The sequence below is a fragment of the Mustela lutreola genome, chromosome 12 (assembly GCF_030435805.1).
Source record: "Mustela lutreola isolate mMusLut2 chromosome 12, mMusLut2.pri, whole genome shotgun sequence".
In the NCBI taxonomy this organism is placed as follows: domain Eukaryota; kingdom Metazoa; phylum Chordata; class Mammalia; order Carnivora; family Mustelidae; genus Mustela; species Mustela lutreola.
In genome coordinates, this window is record NC_081301.1 from 3,351,950 (window position 1) to 3,379,390 (window position 27,441).

Here is a 27,441-nt window from a genome sequence, read left to right on the forward strand (position 1 = left end):
GCTACGAGGGGGAGACCCTTTCTGAGTTTGGCCCCGGATTTTTTTTAACAGTCCCAAACGAAGACAAATGAATATGACCCAGTGAAAATAAAAATTGGAAGCAAGGTTGAAAAAAAAAAATCGTGGAGACAAATTAAAAAAAAAAAACAGTTTCGAACTCTACCCCCAAAACACTACACCCTTCACAACAGCAGCTCCTATGATTTAATCAGTAACAGCAGCTGGTGAATTGGGTTTTATTTTTAAGATGTTTACCTCTAAGTCATGTCTACACCTAAGGTAGGGCTTGAACCTACAACCTTGGATCAAGAGCCTCATGTTCCACCCACGGAACCACCCAGAGGCCCCATGAGCTGTTTTCAAGGGCAAGTGCCACGGGGCGACAACTCACATTAAAGGCATTCCAGCTCCCCACAGTGAGAGCAACACAATGGAGACAGTCCTGAGAAGCCAGGTGTCCCCCGTCAGGTGTGCCCGGGGCACCGGCCAGCCAGCCCAGGTAAGGTGTGTGCCAGCAGGTGAGCCGGGAGACCAGTGAGCAGAGCAGGGCCCGAATGGCCCAGCCGCACGTCTGAGAAGCATTTGCTTCCCTCCTGACCTTCCCTCCCGGGGCCCTCCCCGTGCTCCCTCTCCCCGCAGAGGACAGCTTGAAACGTCATCCCCAGGCCCTCCGTCCCTCCTCCCAGTCTCCCTAACCAGCCTGTCACGCCAGCCTCCCGCTGGGACTCCTCTGTCTCTGGCTGGTTCCGCGCCACCTGCAGTCCTAACCCCGCACTCTCCCCTCTGCCCCCGGCCAACTTGACTCATCAACGCCATTGCACTCTGCTCCCTTGGTCTGCCCTCTGGACACACCTGTCCGGCCACCTCTGCCCCTCCTCCACGGGAGCACAGTTGTTGGAGGCTCCGTGCGTGGTCCCAGCCTTCCTTCTGTCCCCACCGTGCAACAGAGCAGTATCTGTCCCATCTGGGCTGCTGTCCCCCTCCCGCTATTCCCCAGCCTCCACCTGTCTGCGGACCTTGGACTTGGAGACCTAAGCACTCATGGGCGTTCCCCGCAGAAGGGACCTCAGCCCTTTCACGGACAAACAGGCCTGTGGGTCCCCATCACCCCGTGGGGAGCGCTTCCTGTTTCAGGGCACGGGAACCCACGGAAAGCTCGGGGCCATCTTTCCACCTTGTTTCCTTCTACCCCGAACTCAGCCCCGCGGCGCACTGAGTCAGCCACACCTTCAGAGCGCGGGGGCAGCTGCTGGGGCGCGCGGCCAACGGCGGAGAAAGTGCGGCAACCCTCCACGATGGAGCACGGGATTACCTCACCACCCGGCAGTCCCACGGCCGGCTCTCTGCTACTTGCCCCCGGGGTCCTGCGTGGTCTCCACCCTGCCCCGGGCACCAGTGCCGTGGGCTCTCACGCTTCTCTTGTCCCCTCTCTGGACAGTGCCAGCCCACAGTCTGAGCTCAACAGACGGCTGTGGGTGGGACACGTCCAGCCCACACCTGGAACAGCCCAGCGGCCCATGGCTCAGAGCAGGGTCCGGGGTGTCCTGGCCCTTTCCAGCTGACTTTCTGCCTGCCCCTTCTGACACAGAGCAGGCCGGCCCAGGTGAACCTGAAGGCCCATCAGCTCACTGGTCGGGTTGGCCGCACGCAGGGGGCTCTCCTGTGATCCCGGATGCAAGGCACACACGTCCCGCGCACTCCGGAAGAAAGGAGGGAGCGCTGAGGCGGCTGCCCTGCTGGGGTCTAGCGAGCCACCCGGGGAGAACACAAGGAGAGGCAGGAGGGGCGCAGGGGCGGGGGCAAGGTCAAGGGAAGGGACCGACAAAACCACAGCAGCAGAAAGTACCTGGTGTCCAAGGACCTGGGGGTTGGGGTGGAACAGAGGCCCTCCCCAGAGGGACTGGAAGCCAGAACCCCGGGCCCCAGGGGGGGGCCTGCAGCACTTCGACCAGGGCAGGTCTGAGCAATCGGGGATGAACTGGGCGCCCCACCAGGTCCTGACTTTCAGACCAGAGTCCCCTCCTGTGAGGCTCTAAGGAGAGGTAGCCCTGGGCGAGGGACGGCAAGTCGGAGGCTGCCAGCCTTGTCTCCTTTGAGAAGCTCGGCATCAGAGCCAACGCCTGCCCCTAGTGGACTCCACCAGGGCGTGACTGTCCCCAGAGCTGTGGTCCCCGCCTTCCAAGGAACCAGGAAGCCCTTGGATGCTGCCCAGGGGCTCATGCCTTCCGGCCATGGGATTCGGCCGGCTCTAGGATGTGCCCTTCCCACCACCGACCGCCCACACCAGGTCTCTGCGTTGGTCATGGAGAGCAGACACACTCTAGAGCGAGGACGGGAGTAAACAGTGACGGCCCAGCACGTCCCCCCCTGCTAGCCCGGGGGAGGGCATCTTCAGGGAGCCTGGCTCCAGGCCCAGCCCCCGCCTGGCCGCGTCTGGCTGCCTCCTATCCACAAAAGAATTCTGATGACTAAATATCAGGAAATGCAGTGGCTTTTGTCTCTGGTTTTCTCTTCTGGGAAGACATGTGCAGTCCTGCCCCGGCTGCACCGTGACTCCCGCAGGGGCCGGAGAAGCCCATCCCACTCTGCGCCTCCTCCCAGGCTCTGGGGGGCACCCAGCCAGCCAGCCTGTCCCAGGAGGCTGGGGGGAACAGAGGGAGGACCCCAGGGCTCTGTCCTTGCCCCCCTGGATGTCTCTCCAAAGCCCCTTCCTCCTGCTCTCAGGGGAGAGGGCTGCTGAGCAGAGCGTGGGGAGCCTTCCTAGAGGCCACCAGGATGTCCTCTCTCTCCTCGGGCCGAAGGAGGGGTGACTGCAGGGCCTGGGGTTCGTCCCCAGCTGTGGGAGGCACCTGAGAGATCTGGTTATACAAGGCCCAGTCACTTCCATTAAGCTGGGCTTCGGACGGCTGTTCTGGGAGGTTCACTGAGACCACACTGTGTGCCAGGCCCCTGCAAAGGGCCACGGATGAGAGGCTGAATACAGAGCCAGGTCCTGGGCATTCACAGATGCCCACAAACAAAGGTCAGACCCTTGCCCTCCTGGTCACTGAGGAGAGGCAGCTGGGAACAGGGTGGCCCCGGGCAGAGCTCAGAGCTCTGGACCTGGCGCTCTCCATGCTGCCGTAAGAGTCCCTGAGGGGGCTCACTACTGTTCCCATCGGGTGGGGGACTTCAGATGCCCAGCCCTCCAGCAGGGCTGCCCCTTCTACGGCCACAGGGGCTGGGCCCCAGGGCCTGCTGGTCCTGCTGAAAGGAACCAGAGTTGTTGATCTGACTTGAGTCCGGGGAACAGCAGAGGTGGCAGGGACAGAGGGCTGAGAGCCAGAGAGAAGCCTCCCTACCTCAGCCAGAGAGGCAGAGGCCACCGTCGGGAAAGGGCAGCAGACCTCACCATCCTGGCCAGTGTGGAAGGGGAGGGGTCCGGGCCAGAAGGGGCCTTCCTCCTGGCTCTCCAGTCCCCTCCCCTCCATGTTCCTTCCTTTCCTCCCCTCTGTCCTTAGATGACAGCCTCACGAGGTGACCTTGGGCCAGTTCCTGGCCGTGTATCTGACATCGGGAGCCTGCCCGTACCCACAGGAGACTCCTGTTCCCTCAGCCTACTTCCTCACCCCCCTCTCCCGGCCCCCTTCCCCCTACCCCACCCCAACCCCACCCAGCAGGTGCCCCCCCATCCCCACTCCAAGCCCTGGCTGTGTCTGGGATCTGAACTCTTGGGAGGGACTCTGGGCCCCCTCTCTCACGGGCAGGCTTCACAGCAGGAGGAGGTACCCTCCCGGCTACCTGCTTCACCCCTAGGACTCTGACAAATACAGAAAGGAGAGCCCAGGGGAGGGCTGGGCAGGACTCCTGGGCGGGGAGCTTTGCATGTCAAATCAAGACATTTCCCCCAAGGGTCTGCCTCCAACCCCAACACTGCTCTTGCCACACTGTCTGTGATACTTCCCTGGGCACCACCGTCACCCCTGCCCAAGGGCACAGCCACTCCCACGCACAGAAGCAAATGTAGCTCCCAGACCCTCCCTGCTCCCACTGCTGCCAGCTGTCCCCACCGAGGCCAGGTCTGGACTCCAGATCCTTGCCGCTGAGAAGATGGTCAGAGGCCCATGGAGGCAGCCTTCACCCCATGCTGGAGGCCTGGTTCCTCCCCCCTCACCTCTGGGGTCCATGGCTCCTCTGAGGACCCACGGGCCAGGTGCCCTGGAGGCGGAGGCTGGGGTCGGAGGTGGAGAGCTCCTGGGCAGAAGCTAAGCGCAGCTCAGACCTTAGGCTCAGATCCAGACCAACCCGAGGAACAAAGTCCCAGCTCCCTTCTGGGTGGGAGGAACCTCAGCAGGTTTCCGGTTTGCCCAGACCTGGCAGAGAGAGGCAGCTAGGTCAGTCCCATGACAAAAACCAGACTTTTCAGCTAGATGCCCATGGCTAGCTGCCCAGCTGGCACAGAGGCGGAAATAGCCCCCTATCTCCGATTACCGAAGGGCCCAGCTGGGGGGTTCCCCGCGCTCTCAGGGCCAAGGTGCCTATATTATGGACGCTCTGCACACACATTCACAGCAGCAGGATCTCAGGGGCTGACGGGTGGAAACAGCCCAAACGCCCATCAACAAACAAATGAGACGCCGTCTGTCCACACAATGGAATATGATTCAGCCATAAAAAGGAATGAAGTCCTGCTACAGGGAAGGAATCGCAAAAAACCGGGCTCGGTGAGAGAAATGAGACCGAAGGTCCGCATTCTGTAGTCCCACTGGGGAGGAGCGCAGGCTGGTGGGTGCTGGGGTGGGAGGGAGGAGGGAGGGGGAGGGGCTGCTTAATGGGCTCAGGGTCTTTCTGGGGGTCACAAGAGCGTCCTGCAGCAAGAGAAGGATGGCAACCACGCGACAGCGTCAACGCGCTCGAAGCCATGGAGTCAGGTGCTTCAAAACGTTCGGTTTTCTGTTACATGAATTCCATCCTAACAATTTTTTTTTTTTTTAAAGATTTTATTTATTTATTTGTCAGAGAGAGAGTGAGAGCGAGCACAGGCAGAGTGGAAGGCAGAGTCAGAGGGAGAAGCAGGCTCCCCGTGGAGCAAGGAGCCCGATGTGGGACTCGATCCCAGGACGCTGGGATCATGACCTGAGCCGAAGGCAGCTGCTTAACCAACTGAGCCACCCAGGCGTCCCATCCTAACAATTTTTATTAATTTTTTAAAGATTGTATATTAGAGAGAGCACAGGTGGGGGAGGGGCAGAGGCAGAGGGAGAAGCAGGCTCCCTGCTGAGCAGAGTGTGGCGCCCCACGCAGAGACTCGCCCCAGGAGCCTGAGACCATCACCTGAGCCACAGGCAGACGCTTCACCAACCGATCCACGCAGCTACCCAGGCACCCCCTCCTAATAATATTTTAAAAAATCAGCTGTGTTGGGACGCCCGGGGCGCTCAGTCGGTTTAGCCACTGCCCTCGGCTCAGGTCATGATTCCATATGGTCCTGGGAGTGAGCTCCTCATGGGACTCCATGCTTGGCGGGGAACCTGCTTCTCCCTCTGCCTGCTCTGCCTGCCACTCCCACGGCTTGTGCGCGCGCTCTCTCTTTCTCTCTGACAGATAAATGAATAAAATCTTTTTAAAAAAATCAGCTGTGTTGTATTTTCTACCGTTGGCTCACAATGAACCAAAATGACGTTGTGTTTTCCCTGCCAGCCCAGCCCCTGGGTCTCCTCGCTCCTCGTTGGGCTCCCCCGGCCCTGGGGGGGAGTGCTGGCCTCCGATGCTTCAGGGGCCGAGGGAGAAGGCGGGTCCCCACTCCCACACCGAGTCTGAGAGGGCTGAACGTGCGACGGAGAGGCTGCGTGAGAACCAGCGGGGGCTGGTCACTGACACGGGCCTGGGCAGCCCGGCAAGGGCCCCCAATGTTCCAGCCTGAGGTTGGGGTCTCAGAACCACCATGTGGTACCATGAGGCTGAAATAGTGGTCCAGACCAGGAGAAACAAAAGAGCACCTAAATGTCAACAACACAGACTGGGCCAAAGTCCCCAGTGCAGTGCCCGCAGGTGGGGCAGAGCCAGATCAACAGGAACTAAGGTGGACCAGGGGTGATGCGGCCCATGCACAGCTGGCAAGGAGCCCTTCCCTGCGGTTACAACGGCTTAACAGCTCATCCCATTACGGTTTCTTCCCTCAAAACCTTCTCCCGACGCTGCTGGCCTGAGAGACGTTACATTCACCCGGTTTTCTCGGGGAAGTTTTCTTCTGGTTGCGAGCTCACCTGCGTCACATCTTTATAAACCGTGTTCCTTCCACACGTTACTGAGTTCAAGCTGGCTCTGCGGTGCAAGTGGAAACTCCTTCCCTCTGATAAGGGAACAGGATGGATTATCAGTGATGACTGCTGTGTTTACTCTCTGCCCGTGACGTTCTTCCTGTTTGCTTTGCTTTTTATAGCTTGGAAGGACCGTTTTCTTTTCTTTGTGCTCTTTGTTGGGCTCTTTCCTTGAGTCCCGATACTTTGGCGTTTCTCTTTGCACCTACTGAATGCTTCCCCTTCTTTTATTTCTTGTGTGTTTTGTCTCTGCCTCTCTGTGTCTTCATGGGGGAAATTGGAGGAGTGTGTAGTCTTTCTTATGCTGCTTCAGTTCTACTGCTGTGATGACCTACCTTTCTCCCATTCTGACCTTGTCTGACATATTTTAGAATTTTTTGTATTTTTTAATATTTTACTTATTCATTTGACACAGATCACAAGTAGGCAGAGAGGCAGGCAGAGAGAGAGGGGGGAAGCAGGCTCCCCGCTGAGCAGAGAGCCCCACATGGGGCTCGATCCCAGAATCCTGAGATCATGACCTGAACCAAAGGCAGAAGCTTAACCCACTGAGCCAACCAGATGCCCCTAGAATTATATTATTTTTACGTGACTTCCACACCCAGTGTAGGGCTCGAACTCACAACCCTGAGATCAGGAGTCACATGTTCCACGCACTGAGCCAGCTGGGTGTCCCTTGCCTGATATTTTTTAATCCTTCTGTTGACTCACTATTGCCTCTACAAGGTCATTTTTCTACTTTGGGCTTCCTTTAGAGAGGTGATTGGCTTTTGCGTGTTTTTTTTTTTTTTAATTCCTAAAGAAATATTTGAGAAAATTCACTGGCACATGTTCTTCAAGTGCACCTGTCCCTGGCTCTCTCTTTTGCACCGGGTGGTATTTCTACACAGATCTCACGCAAATTCCCACGTGGAAACTCATGACAGAGTAAGGTTCTTCCCCGCACGGGTCACGGAAGCAGGATGAGACAGGATTATCTTTCAGAGCAACAGGATTTTCCTTATAACCGAGGGCTGGGTGTGTAGCTTCAGCTTTTACACCCCCGAGTCGGAGAGAACAGGAAGATGTGAGTCTCGGAGCAATGTCGCTGTCACCCCACCCCCACAGAGGTGCTCCAGCCAGGTGGTTGAGTCTTTGTCCCCATGCCGCACTCCGCTTCCCAGGCCCAAACTCCCACACGGGCTCCAGCTGCCATTCTGCCCCTCATATTCCCAGAGCTGACACAGGCTTTGCATCTGCCTCTCGGAGCGGGGACTTACGGATCCTCCCAGAGAGCGACGACCAAGGACATCCGCTCCTCACTGCATTTTGCTCCTGTTCGATTCCTGCTGGCTTCTGCGCCGTCAGGGGCTGTGTGGGTCGGGACGCCAATGCCTCCTACTTACAACAAGATCGTCTAGTTTTCTGCTTTTATTTTCCTCACTGGCTTTGGTGCCTTCAGAAAGAAGAAATACCAGCTTCGTGCTGACTTCTTCAGGATGGACGTGCCCTAATCTCTTAATCCCCTTACCGCTCAGCCCCACAGACTTGTCATCCACAGCTTGCCGCGGAGAGCCAAGCCTGATGTAGAAATGTGTGCCAAGGGCGCTGGCCGCCAGCCTCTGCTCAGGAGGCATCAGCCTCTTCAAAGCATCCTGGCCCTCCCCCCGGGCCCTGAGTAGGTTGCATTTCGGTGCCCACTGGAAGTTGGGTGCAGCCGCGGGACTGGTTTGGGCCAGTGAAATGGGAGAACATGTGGCGCTTGCAGACAAAAGCTTTCAGATCCCACGTGGAGTCTGCCTGTTTTCTTAACTGGTGAACTTTACCAGTTGAGCATACCAGTTTCAGGTTCCCTGCAAAAGCGCGAGGAGCCGGCTTCCTCATCGCTACATCCATCTCGCCTTCCTATCTCTAGACCTGCAAGCGGAGTCGGACCCCAGCAGGCCCCGAGTACCCAATTACAAGGTCAAAACAGGAAGGTCGAACTCACTAAGGGAACAGAAACATTTGCTACTTTATACTGGGAAAAAAAAAATCAGCGAAGTATGTGGGAACTGATCCTGGAAGTGCTTGGCCAGGAGGAGGGACGCAACCCCAGACTGGCTGGCGCGTGCGACCCGACCAAGGTCCGATGCGCTAGCTAGGGAACTAGGACGGATTCAGTGCTCGCCTCTGCTGCCCACACAAAGCCTGGAGTCCACTGAGGTCTGCACTAAGGTAAGTGAAGCTCCCAGACATCCCCGGGAACAACAGAAAGGTCAGATCCCCATGGAGAGGTAGATGCGGAGGAGCCTGGTCGTGTCACCTGCTCACCCACCCAACAGATGGTCACGGGAGGATCAGGAAGACACACCTTTGCCACATGCAGAGCTCAGACGCCTTGGAAAAGCAGCATGGTGGTTCCTCTCTGAAGCTGGAACGCTGCTGTGAGGCCATAACTCAGCTCCCAGGGCCAACGCAGGTGTCTGTCACGATCCAACAGCAGAAAACATGCAGCGAACTTTTATTTCCACAGGCCACGTATGCAAGGTTCCCATGACTTCCTGCCAGACTAGAGCGGTGAGCTGGATGAGACGACCCACTGGGGTCTGCGGATCCTCGGTCCCCCATCCCCAGGTCTAGCAAAACAGACGCCTCACTTGGGCTATCTGATTGGTCACAGCCCCTCTCTGAATTTCTGAACATGCATTAGTTCAAGTCCTGGGGCCCCAAATAGGAGGGACGGCCGGCTTCCTTCTTCCCAGCCTCACCCAAAGAACCAGTGCCAACGGGAGACTCCTGCTGACCTAAAAACCACCAGTACTTTGCCCCCAAAATGGCTTTATTCAGGAATAGCAGAGAACTATAATTTGGGACATGCAAGCTATAACAAAGCCACCGTGAAACCCAACAAAGAAAGGAGAGTTATTTAATGAGGACGCTAGAAGGGGCTGTCCTGACCCGAAGTCCCCTGGGCGGGAGCAGGACTTCAGGGCGAGGGCAGGTCCTCACCGGCTGAGCCGCTGGGCTGGTGGATTTCTCGTCAGAGATGCAATGTCCCTCCTTCCCTGTTGGGTCCGTCCTCGTGATTCCCTCTTGAGGTTACATCTCCTGGGGTTTGTGACGCGGTTCTCCCTGGAACAGACTCTGGCCGGCACAGTGCCCAAGAGCTCCTCTTCCTCCCCTCCTGACTCCACTTCAGCGAGCTCTCCCCTTACTACTTGTCATCCTACCACGACGTTTGGGACTGTTGGAGCCCCAGTGCCCATGCAGGAGGGGTTCGGAATAGGGCAATCTTCATCCACTTCCCTCTGCCCCAGGAGAGTGGGCTACCTTCGAAACTGGGGACTACCACCATTTGGTTCTGGAAATGTTTCTGACCTTTGGTCCTTGGATGATTTCTCCCACGATGCTACACGCAGGTGTGTCACCCCTGAGGCACACAACACCCGGCTTTGTCTCTCAGGCCTCCGAGAACCCCTTGTGATTTTCTGACCCTTTCTTCTCTATTGTCCACGTGCCATCGTCCACTAAGGCCCCCGAATGAGCTGCTCCTGTTGCCACCTGGCCCAGGACACATCACGGGCTGCCCTGCCCCGCACACCAGCAGCCCCGAAGCTCTGGGCCAGGGAGGGACGTGACTGGCCAGGCCTGGGGAGGCCGAGAAGGTGAATCAGGGTATTTTCAGGGTTGACACTTGGGGTTAGGTTCCAAGACCTGCAAGTAACTTAGAAGTACGTTTTCAACTTCTAAACGTGGAACTTAGGCAATCACCTCTTGACTCTAACAACTAAACCCTGCTACATACAGCCAGACATCATGCTTGGGAGGGCGCCGGTTCCTTGATACGGAGCTTGCTTCATGGACCAGGCGGTGAGTTCTCGTTGCTGTCCTAGATGTGGGTGGCCAGCCGGCCGCTTGTGTCCAGACACAGCGCTCTGGGTCCTTAGATCAAGCTCCCAGCCCGCATCTAGATCTCCCCGATCCACTGGAGTTCCACTGGTGTTTCTCGGCCTGAGAGAGGCACCACATAGCCTCTGCCTTTGTTTGTGGGCAGATTTCCCCTGGGGGACTCGCAGCTCCGTCACTGGGGGCGTCAGCACCCCCGATGGAGGCGTCAGAGCCCCTCCATCCTGCCCTGACCTACCTTAGCCTCTGCGGGGCTGTGGATCCTCAAGTCCGCTCTGGCCAGGATGGCCACGCCAGCCTTTCCGTTACCGTCGATGTACTGGAGCTCCGCCAAACAGTTACGAACGGCTTTACTGAGGAATGACTCATGAGCCATGAACCCCCCGTCTTGCGTGTCTGCAGTGGCTCTGCTCCCCTGCAGGGGTGTGTGGAATCCCTCCGCCTCCGTGGGCGGCGCGCATCGCCCCGCCGAGTCCTGGCTCCCAGCGGTCCTTGTCTGCTGCCTGCTCCGGCAAGACACCCTCCACCCGCCCGGCCCCCCCTTCCTCCCGGACGGCGCACGCCCCGCTCGTCCTCCGGCCACCAGCGTTCTCTCCACCGAACACTTATTTATTTCAGAGAAACAGCACGGGCAGGGAGAACCGAGCGAGAGCACGAGAGATTGCGAGCAGACTCCACGCTGACGGGGGAGCCTGATGGGGCCTTGATCCGAGAGCCCTGAGGTCCGGACCTGAGCCCAACCGAGAGTCCGGCACCCCTGAGTGACGGAGCCACCCAGGGGGCCCCCAGCGGGCATCACGGTCTTAACACTTCCCGTGTGGCTGTTCGCCTTTAGCTCTGACTTCGCTGCTCTTGCAGAGACTCAGGACGGCGCCCTCCCAGTCCCAGCCACGCCGGTCCCACCCTCTGCCCGTGGCGAGGCCGGTGCCAGCCTGGACTTGGGCTGCAGCAGCTCTGAGCTTCCTCCCTTCCAGGGGGGCTTTGGACGGACACGGACAGTCCCCAAGGCCACACTTTCCCGGCTCCTGTCCACACGGCAGGGGAAGGAGGAGCCAGGGAAGAGCCCCTCAACGCTCGCACCCTCCACACCTCGCCACCCTCCAGACTTGCGGGCAGCTTTGCGGCCTCCCAAGAGAAGGCGGGAACCCGACCCGGTCAGCCCCTTGCAGGCTCGGAAGGACCCGGGTCTCCGTTTTCAGTAACTCCCCCTATCCTTCCCCCGGGGGCGCTGAGCCTTCCCAACCAGCTTGGGGGGGAGCCCACGGAGCCCCCGGCCGCCGAGGAGCGCAGACCGAGCTTCCCCCGGCCCACGAGCTGGGAGGGCAGCCCCCGGGCCGCAGACTCATGCCAGGCCGGCCCGTTCCAGGTCCTGGGGCAGGATCCGGCCCTTCCCGCGGGCCTTGGCCAGGCGCCCAACCCCACCCCCGACGCGGAGCCAGCGCGGGCTCCCACCGCAGGGCTGGGGCTGGGGGGCTGTGCGGGCTAGACCAGATCCAGCCCCGGCTCCAGGGCCAGAGCCCGCACCGGCCCCACCGCCGCTCCCGCTGCGGAGCCACACCCGGTGCCAGGTCCAGGACCAGCGTCTTCCTGTCCTCTCCGGGGAACGCGCTCCTTTTCCTTCGGGTTTTGCTTTTTTTCTCTTTTCATGATTCAGGTATGTTATGTTTCAAACCTAATATAAAATAAACGGTATCTTTTTAACCATTTCCAAGTGTGCAATTCCCTGATATTAACTACCTTCCCCAGGCTGTGAACCATCTCCACCATCCAGGCCCAGAACGTTTCATGCCCTGGAGAAAACCCCTGCGCCCACGGAGCGGTCCGTCACTGGCCATCCCCCCTGCCCCCTGGTCCCGGTCAACCACGAGTCTGGCACTGGGCCCACTCATTTACCTGTGATGAATTTTTCATACAAGCAGTATCAGGCAGTATATACTCTGAGTATATACTCAGTGTTCCACTGAGTGTAATGTTTTCCAAGGGACCGCGAGTACCAACACTTGGTCCTGCTCTGGCTGAATGAACCCCCCGTAGGAACACGCCGAGACATGTTGATCCACTCACCCGTGGACGCGCACGGGGGCTGCTTTCCTCTTTCGGGTCTTGTCAGCAGGGCTGCTGGGAATACTTCTGTGCCGGCTTTGTTAGAGCGCCTGCGTTCAAGTCCTTGGTTTGGACGACCCGCGGAATGGGCTCAGTGAGGACACCATGCCTACCAGCTTGTGGACCTGCCACCCCTCGGCTCCTGTAGCTCCACCATGTTACGTCTCCCCCAGAGACGGTCCAGGGCTCCTGTTTCCCAGACTCCTCTGCAACACCGGTTCCTCCTGCTTGGTCCGGCTCGCCCCCCCGGGGTGGGGAAACGTGTGTCCCGGTGGTGTCGGCTTGCGTTTCTGCACCATCTGGTGAGGGTCCCCCTCCCGTGTGCCTGCGGGCTGTCTGGCTGTCTTCTTTGGGGAAATTATTTTGAGTGGGATTGTTCATGTTCTTAAATTGTAGGAATTCTCGTACATTCTAGAGGCAAGGCCCTTGTGAGACTTAGGGTTTGCAAACATTCTACCACGCTTTGGGCTTCCTCACGTTCTCTTGAGAGCGTCCTTTCATTCACGAAGCCCCATGTACCTGTTTTCTCTGTTGTTCTGCTTTGGCTGCCGTATTAGAGACACCGCTGCCAGGTCCAAAGGAATGAAGACGTGCCCCTAAGTGCTCTTAGTTTACTTCTGAAGTGCTAAGAGTTTCTGCTCTTAAGTTTGTTCCTTGATCCCTTTGGAGTTCACTTTTTTACACGGTGTGAGGTCATGCTCTGACTTCATCTTTGCATGTGGACGTCTGGTTTCCTCCCACTGGTTGTCGCAAACAGTGTTCTTGCCTCCTTGAATGACCCTGGTATCCATGTGCGGAAACAACTGGCCGCACACGGCTGTATTCCTGGATTCTCACTGGTCTTCCAGTGGCCCATACGTGTCTGTCTTCTCTGCTCACACCTTCTCAGAAAATGTTATAATCTCACATAGAGGTGTTTTTTTTTTTTTTAATTCTTTGGAGTTTTTGCAAATAAGATGATGTCATTTATAAATAAACAGTTTTTCGTCCTTTCCATTTTAATAATTCACCTTGTATATTTTCTCTGACCAAATTTCAGTGACCCTATTGACATGAAGTGGTGGGAGTGGGCATCGCTGATTAATTTTGGATCTTAAGGAGAAAACTTTGAGCCTTTCACCACTGAGAATAATAGACATATGAGCTTTTAAAATAAATATCCTTTATCATAATTTTTAAAGACTATTTATTTGAGAGGTAGGGGGGAAGAGAGAGAGAGAGAACGTGAAAGAAGAGGGGGGGAGAGGGAGAGAATCCGCAGCAGACCCCCTGCTGAGGGCAGAACCTGCCGTGGGCTGGACCGCAGGACGCATGACATCATGACCTGAGCCCAAACCAGAAGTCAGACACTCACCCCGTGGAGCGACCCCGGCACCCTCCTTTATCACAACGTAATCTTCTGTTTCTATTTTACCGTGAGCACCGATCATGAAGAGGTTTGCATTTTGTCCGAGCTTATCCTAATCAATCGAGATGATCACGTTTCTTACCGATGTCGTTACGACATTAACTAGCGACGTTGAACAGCCTTGGCACTCCCGGTGTGTGTCACCCTTGGTCATGATGCATCGTCCTTCGATGTGCTGCTAGATTCTGTCTGCTGGAGTTCTACTGAGGATTTTTTCTCTGTCTTCAGAGTGGATTTTCACTAGCAGTTGTCTCTTCCTGCAACGTCTTTGTCAGTCCGGAGAAAGGACGATCTGGCGTTCTAGGGTCACGGGAAGTGTTCCCTCCTCTGGTACTTTGGTCAGCTTCAGAAGGACGGCTCTGACCTCTTCCCGAAATGCACGGACAGATCACCGGTGAAAGCCTCCGGTTCTGGACTTTTATTGCTGTGAAGTTCTCGCCGCTGCTGCTGAGGGAATTTACTCCCTGGAGGTCTACGTGGGGTTTCCATTTCCCCGGAGTCACTTGGGTAGTTTGCGTCCTTCTCAGAATTGCCAGCTTCATCTCAGTGAGCCAGTACGTTGGTCTAAAATGGTTCCATTTTGGCCTCTTTTGTGAATTTGGTAAATCTCTAAAAGAGAACCGATTTTTCGCTGATTTTCTTGAGTGCTCTTCTCTTCCAATTATCTCTGTTCTAACCTTCCTCATTTTTTTGCTCTACTCACATTAGGTTTCCTTAGATCTTCTTCTACTGACCCAGAGGAAACTAATAACCACAAATACAAGTCAGCCTCAGGGCCACTGTCCAGGTCTGGGTTGTTGGGTGGAGAAGCAGTTACAGACCCCGTGGATCAGGCTACCTGGGCAATTTCTACCTCAGCTGGCAATCCAGGCCACCCCCAGACCATCACGTCAGCCTGATCCGCCCCTGCTGCCGGGCATGACGCCCAGCAACAGACTGCCCTGCTTCCCATGAACCATGCACGACCTTAGCACCTTCTGTGCTCGATGAACAAGAAGACTGGCTGAATTTTGCCAAGGAGCACTGCCCACAGTGCCCAGGGCACTGTCTTCTGTGCACTTCCTCACACCTTCCTGCGTGTGGGCCACTGCCACCCAAGAGCACCCACTCACCAAGGGCGTCTGTTCAGTGCAATGTCAGCCCGTCGACTCCACCACCACACAGCAGCCAAGACCGAAAGGAGCCCCTACTCCACGTCCTGTGAGCAGCTCAGACGCAGCCCCTCCCCACCCAGCAGGGACACTACCTCCCTACTTGGGTGCACTCAGGCAGCTCCTCCAGCCCAACGTGGATGTGGAGGAGATCCACATGGGCCCCATCGCAGAGTCCCTGACGGCCAGGAAAAGAAGGTGACTGTCCCACCCTTTCCCCCTGACAGATCGCTTCCTGGAGCCCGGGTCCCCACTGCACACCCACCAGGACCCAAGAAGCCTCAGTCTCCAGGAGCCTCTGGGCGAGATGCTGCATGGAGTGCCCGGCACGATCCAGTGTTTCTGACAGTCCTGCAACTCCTCTCATTCCGGTCGTCCCTGGAGACCTCAGGCCCCATCGCAGCCTCGGGCAGCAGCACCTCCCCCTCCTCAGCCTCCTCCCAATCGGTGGCAGCCTCGGGCTCCCACGAGCTCTGTGGCTCAGGATCTGCAACCACAGCTCCTCACTGCCACTGACCACCCAGCTGGGGGGCGAAGCTGCTCCCCATCGGCCTGGACTTGCGGACTGGCACCACGCCCAAGAGTGTCCTGCTCAGCTGGGCAGAAGGGGCGTCCCTTTGGTCCTCTCACTCAGACCTCCTTGGTACTGGCCGCTCTGGAACAGCTACTGACCAGGAGCCATCTCTGGACCTTCCGGGCAGCACACCCAGGCCTGGGAGGAGGCAGGCGACCCCCAGGGACCCCACTCTACACAGGCGGAAACTGAGGCAGCCTCCTCAGCCCTGGCTGGTGCTTGGTGATCCACGCTTGAGTGAGGGCAGTAACATGCCCACCAACCTCCCTCCAAATCTTGGATGAGTGGCTCTGATAAGACTGCCCGGATTGTGTCCCTTGAACCCCACATCCTGCAGGGACCCCGCCTCCTTCCCCAACATCCAGAGAGCCCTGCGTGATGGGGTCCAGATGCCCTCCCCAGTGTGCACCCTTCACCCCACGCCAGCCTCTACAGGGCGTTGCCCCCAGGGAGCCCGTCAGGAATGTGCCGCTCAGAGCCCCCTGCCGCCCCTCCCCACGGCCCCATCCCACATGGCCTCACCTCCAAGGCTGCACTCAGAGGCTACTTCCACCGGCTCCTGTGTACACTCACGCTTTGGGTCAGATGGATCTGGTTTCAAACCCACAGCAGGGCCATGCCACAGCCCCGTTCCAGGCAAGCTCCTGTGGTAACGTTGGGGACCCCAGGTTTCTACTTTGAAAATGGGGTCAGGGACTCCCACCTCACTAGGGCGTGTTGGGGATTAAGGCGGGAGATGAAGGTGTTCGGCGTGCTGGACTTGGGGAGAGGGGGATGCTGCCAGGAAGACAGGAGGAAAAGGCGGCCTGGCCTCCTGCCTGCCCAGACGGGTCCCCTCCAGCTCCCCTCCCCTGACCCCGCCCTGCACTGCGAGGAACAGGGCAGAGGAACTTGGGGTCAGGACAGCAGGGTGGGGGTATGTGTCATTTCTCTCTAGTGCCCCGGTCTCCACGTCCACTCAGTCATCGCCCCCGCCTAAGAGGGGGGGAGGGTCCCCGAGCAGGCAGTGGAGACGGGGACACAGGGACCCGCCCCGTAGGAGCCCCCCTGCCGCGCACGCCCTCGGGAGCCGGGGTCCCGCGCATGCGCCGTCTGCGGGTCCCTGCGCGCGCCCGCAAGGATCCACCTGCCACCGCCGACCGTTGGCGGGGGCGCCCTGCCCGCCCCTAACGGTCCTGCGCCGCGCCCGCCCCGAAGGTGGCATCCTCCAGTCCCGCGGAGCCCACTCGTCGAGTTCCTCGTCCAGCCCCTCCTGGGACAGGGGCAGACTGAGGGCAGCAGCGGCGGGGACTGGCCCGGACCCGACAGGTGAGCAGAGGCTCGGGGAACAGGGTGGGTTTCGGCCCCCCAGGCCCGGGCTGCCCCTTCCCGAGGGGTTTCCTTGAAAATGCGCCCCTGAGATCCTGGGGGACCCTGCCCGCCGTTCCCATGTGGGGCCCGTTCCTCTGGGCATCTCCGTGTGGGCACAGGTGCCCGCGCGCGCCCCCGCCGACGCACACAGACTCCCTCCGCAGGTGGGGTCAAGGGAGAGCGGACCCCAGAGGTGACGAGGGGAAAGAAGGCCGAGGTTGGAGGCGGCCGGGCTGTGGGGTGTGGGCGTTGTCTCTTGGGAACATACCCAGGGCCACGGTCTTGGGGGTGGGGGACATGCCAGGCTGATGGCCAGGGGTCCCCAAGATACCCAAGGGGCTGCCACGGGCACCCCCAGTCTACAGGCAGCCCCCATCCAGTTCACTAGGCTGAGATGCTCCGATGGACAACCTGTTGTCCTGCTTTATCCTGATGTCCGTAGGTCGTGGTCTCAGGGAGCCGGCAGCGAGGGCCGTTTCCTACACTGCAGACTGTGGGTCAGGTCTCACCCGGCTATTCTGGCCGTTTGCCTGGAGGGCCCCGAAGGTAAGACAGGGAGGCCCAGAGCCAGCCCGTCCCGCCAGACGCTGCTGTGATCCGACTGTGCAGCCGCAGTTCCCCTGCCCGCGTGTGTGCGTGTGTGAGTGTGTTTAAGACGGATTGGGGGGGGGGCAGCAGGGGGCTCAGCCCGAGCAGGAGCAGGATGCTGAGGGGTCAGATGCCTGCTGGGTGGGTCATGTTCACAGCCCAGGTCAAGGCTGACTGGGTGGGCTGGGGTGCAGGCTTCCCATCCGTCTCCCCAGGATTTATCCCGAGCGCTATAGGTGTACATGCCTGCATCCCAGGGGCAGGGCTGTGATCCGGGAACAGCAGGGGACTAGGTGAAGGACAGCAGGGATGGCGGGGCAGGGCTGCGATACCTCCGGGGCAGCTAGGGTCCCTTTCAGAGCCCCGCGGAAGCTGCACTGTTTTCTGCTTCTGCACCTGCTCCTAGTGGCCTTCGGAGGCATCTCCTCCGTCCAGAGCTGCTGCTCAACTTGGAGCCGGCCTTAGCTCCTCAGACAGAGCCGCTGGGAGAGGAGAAAGGTCTCCCGCGGGCCTGCCTCTGCGTGTGCTTTTGCACGGACAGGACCCAGACTGGGGCCTGCCAGAGAAGCCACAGCCAGGAAGGAACCCTCACTGGGACATCTCCCCGATCGCAGTCCACCTGCTGGGTGCTCTAACCCAGTCCTTGCTCCTGATCCCAGCCCAGCCTGTGGAAGCTCCTCTGCGGGGGGGGCCCAGCACCGATCCATCCCCACAATCCCACAGGCACGCAGCCCCGACCTTCTCACCCTCGGGCTTGGCCTCCGCAGCTTCCAGTTTCGGAACTGCTGTCCAACCTACTACCAGTAGGGACAGTGACCTGAGCAGTGTCACAGGTTTTCCCAGGCAGTTCCTAGCACCTGCTCCTGGAGAGCCCCGTGTGCACACTCCCTGCACCCGGGAGAAGGAGCCGGGATCCGCTGGCCTCCTCCCAATCTTCCTGAAGGACTCCTACAACTGCAGAGACCAGTAGCCAGTCTGGAGGCATCACACAGTGCCATCGGCTCCCCCCAGGGACCTGGGGCAAAGGAGGGGTCCGCAGGCTGTGTGGACCATGCACAGCACCTCCGACATGCCCGCGGCCATCCCTCGAGAGCCCAGCTGAACACACTTGAGTCCTGGCGACACTCACCTTGGGGTCACCCACGCAACAGTCCCCAACTAACAAGGACACACTGAGGCTGCCTGGCCTCTGGCCGCCCACACCCTAGGGGTCCTCGTAATTTTCAGTGCAAAGGGGAGTGGAAACAGAACCCAGCCCCTCCAGCTCCTGACCTGGCCTCGGGATGCCCCAGCCCATCGGCCCCATGGCCATTTTGCAGACCCCCTGGCCATCAGCTTGGCAAGACTTCCCTCCTAGTATTCTGCATGCTGAGCATGTTGCCAGGACAGACAGAGAACAGAGACACATAGACACACAGAGAATGAAGGAATCCATGAGAGGGAACCAGGAGAAGTCCCAGACTTGCCTCCATCGGCCGGGAAATGACATCCCATCATTTCGCCCCATTCTCTTCCAGAGAGCGCAATCACACGGGCCGTCCAGCCTGGGGGGAGGGAGTCCACAGGGACGTGTGCGCAGGACTCGGGAATGCCCGGGACCACTGTGGGGATGGCCCAGCCTATGGCACACGCGAGACCCTGGGACCGGGACATACCCCTAATAGGAGCCCCTGGAAGTCTGTGTCACCAGGGGACAAGGTCAGAAAGTAAATGGCAGCCTTCCCCATTGGGTCCGGGACACGGGCAGCAGGGGAGTGGCTTTGCCTGGACCCCAGAGCAGACCCGGGGCCCTCTGAGCTGTGTTGCGTACCCAGCCCAGCCCCTGCTCCCCCTTGCATTGCCAAGTATGTGCACCAGCCTCCTGTGATAGCAGGGACGGGTCGTCTGTAGAGTCCTTCGCCAGATGGCGTCCCGAGAAGTAGAAGCCAGAAAACCCCACTGCGCAGATAGAGAGCCTGGGGAGGCCCTGGGAGGCACAGGTCTGTTCAGGGTCACAGTCCCGGGTAGAAGCAGGACCCCGGACTGAACCCAGCTCTCTGTCCTCAAAGCGAGGACAATGGTTGCATCAGGACTCACGGGGGACGTGGGTGGGCTGTGTGGGTGCCATTGTATGGACGGGGCATGGGGTGGAGGGTGAGCCCCGAGCAGCTGGGGGAGGGGCCCTCGGGGGCTTTGCTGGGAGGAGGAAGTCGGGGAAGGGGTCCCAGGAGCGGTGACCTCACTTCCCTGACCACAGAGCCCAACAGAATTGGAACCCGTGTCACCAGACACTCACCTACCAGACACAGCCCCCTCCCAGCTCATCGCTTCGGACATCGTCCAACAAACAAGATGTTTGCGTGTTGCATCCCCAACTCGGAACGGTGCAGGCAGAGGACTGCGCGCCCGGCAAGCACTTCCCCTCGCTCAGGAGGTCGTTTCAGGACTGCCGGACGCCTCTGGGCATTGTCAGGAAGGACCAAACAGTGACACCAGGAGGCCAGAGCGGGTCACCCAACCCCAAACGCTTTGTTCGATCTGAGTAGCCCCAGGTATCCCACCCCCACGTGAGTCTGTGTGTGTGCATGTGCGTGTGCATGCATGTGTGTGGAAGGAAGACTCACATGGGGTGGGGCCTTCCCGAACAGGAGCAGGTGGATGACGGGTCAGATGCCTGTTGGGAGGGTCATGTTCAAGGTCAAGGCTGGCTGGGTGGGACAAGGTGTGGGGGCTACGCACTTCTGCCCAGGGTTTATCCTGAGAGCCTTACAGGTGTGGGTCACTGTCCTTGGTGTAGGGCTGGGCTCCAAAGGTCTGTGTCTGATGTGGGAGCAGCAGGGGGACCGGGCAGGAGCACAGTGAGGTCGGCAGGGTGGGGCTGTGATGCATCCAGGCCGGCGACCGGTCCCTGTCTTTGCAGAAGGCCACGGATGACAAGAGGAGGCTGGCGGACATGACGTCTTCCCTGACAGAGGGACTTAGCACTCAGGGCTCCTCTGGAGCAGGAATGGGGGACAGCCTGGGAAAGCCTTCTCCACCTCCGAGGCCACTGTCCCCAGTGGTAGGATGTTGGACAGCGGTCCAGGCCCGGAGCCCACGGAAGCTGAGCCCGAGGGTGAGAAGGCCAGGGCTGGGTGCCTGGGGTTGTGTGGGGATGGGTCGGTGCTGGACCCCGCAGGAAGGACCCCCGGAGGCTGGTATGGAGGCAGCACGGGTCCCCCTCAGACTGGCAGGTGTCTGGCCTGAGCACCAGCAGCCCTGGGGAGAACATGAGGACACAGGCCCAAAGCAGGTCCCCCAGAGAGAAGGGGGACGGGCACCCCTGTCTGGGACAACGGTGGGCAGCGCCCATCCCAAGCTGCAGGGGCACCCAGCACCTAGCAGCGCTCATCCTGGGACTCACCCTGGAAACTGGCGCGGTTCTTCACAAATGTATGGTCAGGAGAGCTCAGCCCAGCGGCGGTGGGGACAGCAGGGAACGGAACGGTGCTAATGCCCGAGGAGAAGGACGGATCCACGGCCGCCTCCGGACACAGCCGCCCCCACCACCACATTCTTTCTTTCTGGGAGCCACACCCTTAAGGACAGCCTCTGGCCGCAAGGTCCTCCATCTGCCCTGGTGATAGGTGGTGACACACACCTGTCTGCCCATATCCTCCTCCTGGGGCTCTGAGAACAGGCGTCACCGGACACGGGCTTGTGGCGAAGGACTGTGTCTGCTGGTGTCTGCTGTGTCTGTCCTCATGTCCCTGGAATAAACCACTTCTTGTCCATGGGACTTGTGTCCTTTCCTTCAGTCTCTGGGCTCCTTCGGCCTTTGGGGGTCACTGTGCACGCAGCCCCTTCTGGGAAGAAGGCGGACATGCCTGGGGCTCTGGAGCAGGCTTTGGGGCTCTCGCTGCTTCTCCCACCGCATCTGCCCAGGAGTGTTTGCCAGCCCTGGGCCAACGGCCAGTTCTGCATCCTGAGACGATGCTGAAGCAGCAGGAGGAGAGAAGGTCGCCAGCCTGACCGCCTGGCCCTGTGCCTTCGCGAAGGGAACAGCCACGGCCTTCCGGTCGGCGTTGAGCGGGCTGGAGAACTGGCTCCCACTCTCGGGCTCTGACGCGGGCGCTGGAGCCGCGCTGGCGGCGGGAACGGGTGCGCAGCGGGCTGTCCTCAGGAAGGGACGCCGGCGCTCACTTTCCCTCTGGGGTGTCCGCGGGCCGGAGCCGGAGCGGCTCTCGTCTGTGGGGACCCGGCTCGGCCTCTAGAGCTGCTTCCACGGCTGGCTCGAGTCCCGCTCCAGGACAAGTTCTAGGGCGGGACGTGGTTCTAGATCTTGACTGACTGCAGGCAGAGCTCGCCGACCCTCTTCCCTGGGGTCAGCGAGAGCGGGTCACAATCCTTCACGCTTGACATCCTCACAGGAGGTTGGGGTGCCAGCCCCAGGACGCTGGATGACAGAGACTGTAACCACATGTGCACAATCTCACGTAACATTTTGACTCCCGTGAATTTCTTATCCAAAATTGAGGATTGCACCTAAAATCCTGGAATTTGGATTTCTCTTTAAAATCAAATCGGGGTGGGGGGGGCGCCTGGGTGGCTCAGTGGGTTAAGCTGCTGCCTTCGGCTCAGGTCATGATCTCAGGGTCTGGGGATTAAGCCCGCATTGGGCTTTCTGCTCAGTGGGGAGCCTGCTACCCCCTCTCTCTCTGTCTGCCTCACTGTCTACTTGTGATTCCTTGCTCTCTGTCAAACAGAGAAAGAAAATATTAAATAAATCAAGTCTGGTGCGGTGCCAGGGTGGCTCAGTCAGTGAAGCGTCTGCCTTCGGCTGAGGTCCTGATCTCAGAGTCCCCGGATCCTGCCACGCATCGGATCCCTGCACAGCGGGGAATCTGCTTCTCCCTCTGCCCCTCCCCCATGTCATTCCCTCCCTCTAAATTAAATAAATAAATGCATTTTCAAAAGAAAGAAATAAAAAATAACATAAAATCACGTCTGGCCACGGGGAGCTGGCCCTCCCAGGCCGCACCGCTGCCAGGAGCTGAGTCCGGACTGGTCTGCACGCTCCCCACAGTCTCAGGCCTCCTTTGGAGGACACACTGTGCACCTTGGAAGGTGGGACCCCTGCTCAGAGAGCATTCTCTGGGCCCGAGCCCCTGCAGAAGCACAGGAAAGGCGCCCTTGGCAGGTGGCGAGTCTGGGCTGAAGGTGTTCTGTGCCCTTGCCCGTGTGTGTGCTCCTGGGAGGGCCTCTGTCCCACTCGACAAGGGTGTGCCTGTAGCGTGGCTCTGGGCCCTTGTGTGCCCCCGTCCCACCCAGAGAGTGGGGCGAGACAAGGAATGCAGGGGCCAGGAGTGCCCGTGGGCTCAGGTGATCTGGACCGAGCAGTGCCATCAGCTTCGCGAGGGGCCCGGGGCAAAGGAGGGGGCTGCAGGCTGTGTGGACCATGCACAGACCCTCCGACGTGCCCGCAGCCAACCCTTGAGAGCCCAACTGAACACACGTGAGTCCTGGCGACGCTCACCTTGGGGTCACCCACGCAACAGTCCCCGACTGACGAGGACACACTGAGGCTGTCTGGTCTCTGGCCGCCCAAACCCTAGGGGTCCTCCTAATTTTCAGTGCAAAGGGGGGTGGAAACAGAACCCAGCCCCTCCAGCTCCTGACCTGGCCTCGGGATGCCCCAGCCCATCAGCCCCATGGCCATTTTGCGGACCCCCCAGCCATCAGCTTGGCAAGACGCCCCTCCTCGTATTGTGTGCGCTGAGCATGTTGCCGGGTCCTGAGGGCCACTGGCCCGTGGCCTGGCTGCCTCCAACCTCTTTCTTCTGACCCTTTGTCACCTTCCCCATATGCACTCCCCTTCTGCTCCCAAACTGGGCAGAGAGAGAGAAACAAAGAGAATGAGACAGACAGACGGACTCTGTGTGTGTGTGTGTGTGTGTGTGTGTGTGTGTGTGTGTGTGTGTTGTGTTCTGGTTTTCCTGTGGGGCTGCCATGCTGGTGCTGACCACCAGGGGTCAGGCTGTGCCCACTGTGCTCAGGGAAGCCACCAGAGCAGGGAGGGGACACCAGGGGTCATGCTGGGCGTCCCCTGCATCTCCCCCAACAGGCTCCTCGGGTTGGAGCCTCCACGTCCACCACGTGAGCTGCTCAGAGGCAGGAGGGGCTCTGACACCCTCTCGTGGACACATTCAGCTACCGTGCCCCTCACACTCACCCTAGCAGGGGCTGTGCGAGGCCTGGGGGGGGAGGCTGGAAGGTCCCCAGGAGGGACCCTGTGCTCCAGGAGGTCCCAGCCCAGAGAGGGGGATGGACCAAAGCGCCAGAACAAATCCAGGTGAAAGGGAGGGGCGGGGCCTGCAGGGACGTGAGGCAGGGGGGAGGGGGGCAGGCAGGAGCCCCTGGCGGGGGTCTCACAGCCTCCAGGGTGAGCGTGATGCTGGGAGCAGGGTGGGAGGAGCGGTCCTGCCCCGTCTGCGAGCAGTGTGCTGCGGGGGAGCCTCGGGGGCACAGAGGGTTTGGCCGAGAGGAGCTGGGAGAGAGCTGGACATCGCTCTGGAGGTAGGGGTGGGAGCCAGACCCCAGCCTGCAGGGAGGGCCTCCTGGCTGTCTGTGCCGTGGGACCCACGGGCCTCCCAGGCACCTGCTCACCCTCCGAGAGCCAGAATCCCGACTCGGTGAGGAGCCCCTGCCTCCTGGTCCCCCAGAGGCCAGGGCTGCAGTCCCCACTCAGGCCCGACTGGGGCGGGCTCCGTCTCTAGGACCGTTGGCGGGTGTTGGCGGGAAGCAGTTCAGAATGGGGGTGGCAGGACTTGCCTGTCGGTCGTCCTGGGCCCTCGGTAGGTTCTCTGCACTGGGGTCTCCCAGGGCGGCTCAACCGTATGGACTTGCGTCTCCAAAGCCCTGGATCAAAGAGAGACACAAGGACAGACAGAGAACAGAGACCAGAGACATACACGGAGAAGGAACCCGTGAGCGGGAACCAGAAGTCCCAGACTTCCCTCCATCGGCTGGGAAATGATATCCCATGGTTTCGCCCCATTCTCCTCCTGAGAGCGCAGTCACACGGGCTGTCCAGCCTGGGGGGAGGGAGTCCAGAGGGACGTGTGCGCAGGACTCGGGAATGCCCGGGAACCACTGTGGGGACGGCCCAGCCCACGGGCGCACGCGAGGCCCTGGGACCGGGGCCTACAGCTAATGGAGCCCCTGGAAGTCTGTGTCACCAGGGGACAAGGTCAGAAAGTAAATGGCAGCCTTCCCTTGGGGGCTGGGACACGGGCAGCAGGGGAGTGGCTTCGCCTGGACCCCAGAGCACACCCAGGGCCCTCTGAGCTGTGTTGTGCGCCCCACCCAGCTCCCCCTCGCATTGCCAAGTGTGTGCACCAGCCTCTTGTGATAGCAGGGACGGATCGTCTGTAGAGTCCTTCCCCGGATGGCATCCTGAGAAGTAGAAGCCAGAAGACCCTGCTGGGTAAATGGAGAGCCGGGGAGACCCTGAGAGGCACAGGTCTGTCGGGGGTCACGGTCCCGGGTAGAAGCAGGAACCTGGACCAAACCCAACTCTGTCCTCCCCAGGGAGCCCTCCGCAGAGAGGAGGGGGCAGGAGCTCCCCCAGCAGCAGGTTAGCTGGGGAGCCCGAGGGCACAACACCTTCCTCTGACCAAGAAGCTCTCAAGTGGAGGCCTGGGTCCTCCAGGCTCTGAGCAGGAAACTGACCTTTCCAGATCCGTCCTGGGATGGATGTACCAGCCCAGGATCACCGGCCCAGTGGGCACAAGGCTCTTCCTTCCCAGAGGCCCTCCATTGGGGCCGGTTCACCTTCCCCTGAGCAGGGATGACCAGGCCCTGGCATATCTCGGTCCCCTCCCCCGACGCACACCAGACACACCCTGGTTGGTGCACGGTCAGGAACCACATTCCCATCAGACCAGTGCACGCACACACCCACGCACAGACACACCCACGCGCGCAGCCCACGAAACCCTTGACCCTTCCTGGGAAGCTGCTCTCTTATGTTCTCTATTTTGATTCAAAACCGTAGCCTCTCCTCCAAGGGAGCTCACGGACCACTAAGCCATGGGATCTGTAGGGACCCCAGGCCCCCTCACCCCACCGCCACTGCACACCCTCGTGCTATCTCCTGCAGGGCTCTCAGACACAGACGTACAAGGCCAGGTGCGCACCAGCCTGGCACTACATGTGTCCAGGTCTTTCCTCCGGTTTTTTGAAGGAGACAAGCTGGGTAAAAGGAGTGGGCATCTCACACCAGGAGTCACACAGCAGGAGGAGAGCAGACCCCTCCCTGCGCTGTGGAGGGGGTGTCCACTCTGCCAGCCACCTGAAGGGCTTCAGGTGTCAGGGTTTGGGGAGGACACTGTGTGGGTGTGGGCTCCCTGCCCAGCCAGATAGCTCCTCTCCTGGATGTAGGGTGTGGGGGGCTCAGATCCATTCCTTTGGAGGTACTCTCCTCTCCCTGGGTCTGCTCCAGGGGTCCAGGCATGGTGACCTCAGAAGGGCTTGGCAGATCTGCTCCCCGTGACCAGGCTAGTGCCAGAAACAGGCGCTCAGTGGGCTCTGCCCCTGGGCAGGCCTGGCTCAGCCAGTGCGGGATAACGGGACTCCGACTGAAGAGTGCCTGGCCCTCAGACTCGGCGGGCTCTCAGGCGGACCAAACAGCCAGCTTGCTCCCCTACTTGTTCTCCCGAACACACAGGACAACAAGGATCACAGGAGCAGGGTCCCCGAGGGTCAGGGCTGGCCCAGTGCTCATCAGCCCTGACGTTTATTAAGCCCCACTTTTTGGGGGGGTCGGTGTATATTGTTCTGATGATGCTGAATGCAGAAGCCCAGTTTCACAAACGGGGTGAAGCTGGGATGAGACTCGGACTCCCCCCAACCCCAATACGCTCCCCAGGGACCCGGCTCCCTGCGCTCCAGCCCCTGGGTTCCAAGAGGCCCAGCTTGACAAGCACAGAGGAAACTCATTGCCTCCTTTTATACCAGGAAAAACAGGTTTTGTGAGACTGGAGGTCTGTCCTCAGGGACACATCTCCTGTTGCTGCCCACACCCTCCCCCCCCCCCCCCCCCGGGACCAGGGCCCAGCAGATAGGCTCTGCTGGGCTCCCAAGAAAATGCTGGCCCTTGTTCCAAACAGAAGTTTCTTCCTCACGGTAAGAAAAGGGAAGCCCTGGGCTGGAAGCCCTGTCTCCACCCAGGTAGACCCTCCACCTGCCCCGGGAGATTAGGGTCTAGGGAATCCTGCTACTCCTGATCATTCTAGGGTTCTAAGACACGCCCCTTCTTCCTGAGAGACGCTCTGAGGCACTTTTGAGGATCCAGGTGGGTAGGTCAGAGCAGGGGACCAATTGTGAAGGTCTGTGGGTGGTGGGGGATCTGAGGACAATCTTTTTTTTTTTTTTTTTTTAAAGATTTTATTTATTTATTCGACAGAGAGAGATCACAAGTAGGCAGAGAGGAAGGCAGAGAGAGAGGACGAAGCAGGCTCCCCGCTGAGCAGAGAGCCCGATGCGGGACTCGATCCCAGGACCCTGAGATCATGACCCGAGCCGAAGGCAGCGGCTTAACCCACTGAGCCACCCAGGCGCCCCTGAGGACAATCTTTGAAGAGCCTCCATCCCAGCTTGGCCACTAACCAGAAGAAGAACCCTAACCATCCCCCTGGGACGTTGCCCAATCCCCTTGGGGAACTCAAACCCAGGGACCCCTTCCCCTGGAGTTACCAGTGGGGAGACAGACCAAGGGGAAGCTCTTCCTTATCAGTCTGGGAGAGTCAAGTTCAACTTCATGGAAAAACCTAGAGATGGATTTCCTTACACCCCCCTTTTATAGATGAGTAATCAGAGGACAGGTGAGGGGGGGAATAGACACGTGATTCTCGAGGGTAACACGGACATGACCCCTCCACAGCAGGCCTCCCCTGGATTGGTCCTAAGCTGCTGGACAAGGTGGCTGATCCCAGCAGCAAGACCACACATCTGGGACCAGAATTCCCCATTTAACCCCTGCTCCGGTCAGCTCCATGCGAGCAGGAACGACGTCACATCATTGCTGTAAGCCCAAGGCCCGAGAACAGTGCCTGACCTCTAGCAGACCCTTACATTTTCTTG

General features: G+C 59.5%; 1 protein-coding gene and 1 long non-coding RNA gene across 6 annotated transcripts in view; one reads left to right on the forward strand and one right to left on the reverse strand.

Annotated features, from left to right (window-relative positions):
• Nucleotides 1–16,477, reverse strand: part of ABO (ABO, alpha 1-3-N-acetylgalactosaminyltransferase and alpha 1-3-galactosyltransferase) — a 34,694-nt gene extending 18,217 nt beyond the window's left edge. Inside the window, exons 1-2 of one of the 5 annotated variants that reach the window (XM_059141574.1) lie at nucleotides 6,246–6,364; nucleotides 4,154–4,352 (exon numbers count right to left, since the gene is read on the reverse strand). Coding sequence is in view for 1 of the 5 variants with exons in the window: in XM_059141579.1 (XP_058997562.1) it covers nucleotides 4,154–4,166 (13 nt within the window). In the remaining 4 variants the exon portion in view is untranslated. Of the gene's footprint in view, nucleotides 1–4,153; nucleotides 4,359–6,245; nucleotides 6,365–15,924 lie in introns of those variants that run through there. The other 4 variants (XM_059141578.1, XM_059141575.1, XM_059141573.1 and 1 more) reach the window with 4 other exon arrangements.
• Nucleotides 16,478–16,527: 50 nt separating this feature from the next.
• LOC131812276 (uncharacterized) lies at nucleotides 16,528–21,091 on the forward strand. The gene is made up of 4 exons (XR_009346298.1): nucleotides 16,528–16,710; nucleotides 17,195–17,298; nucleotides 19,577–19,871; nucleotides 20,240–21,091. It is a non-coding gene; the product is annotated as an uncharacterized LOC131812276 (long non-coding RNA).
• The last annotated feature ends 6,350 nt before the right edge of the window (nucleotides 21,092–27,441 follow it).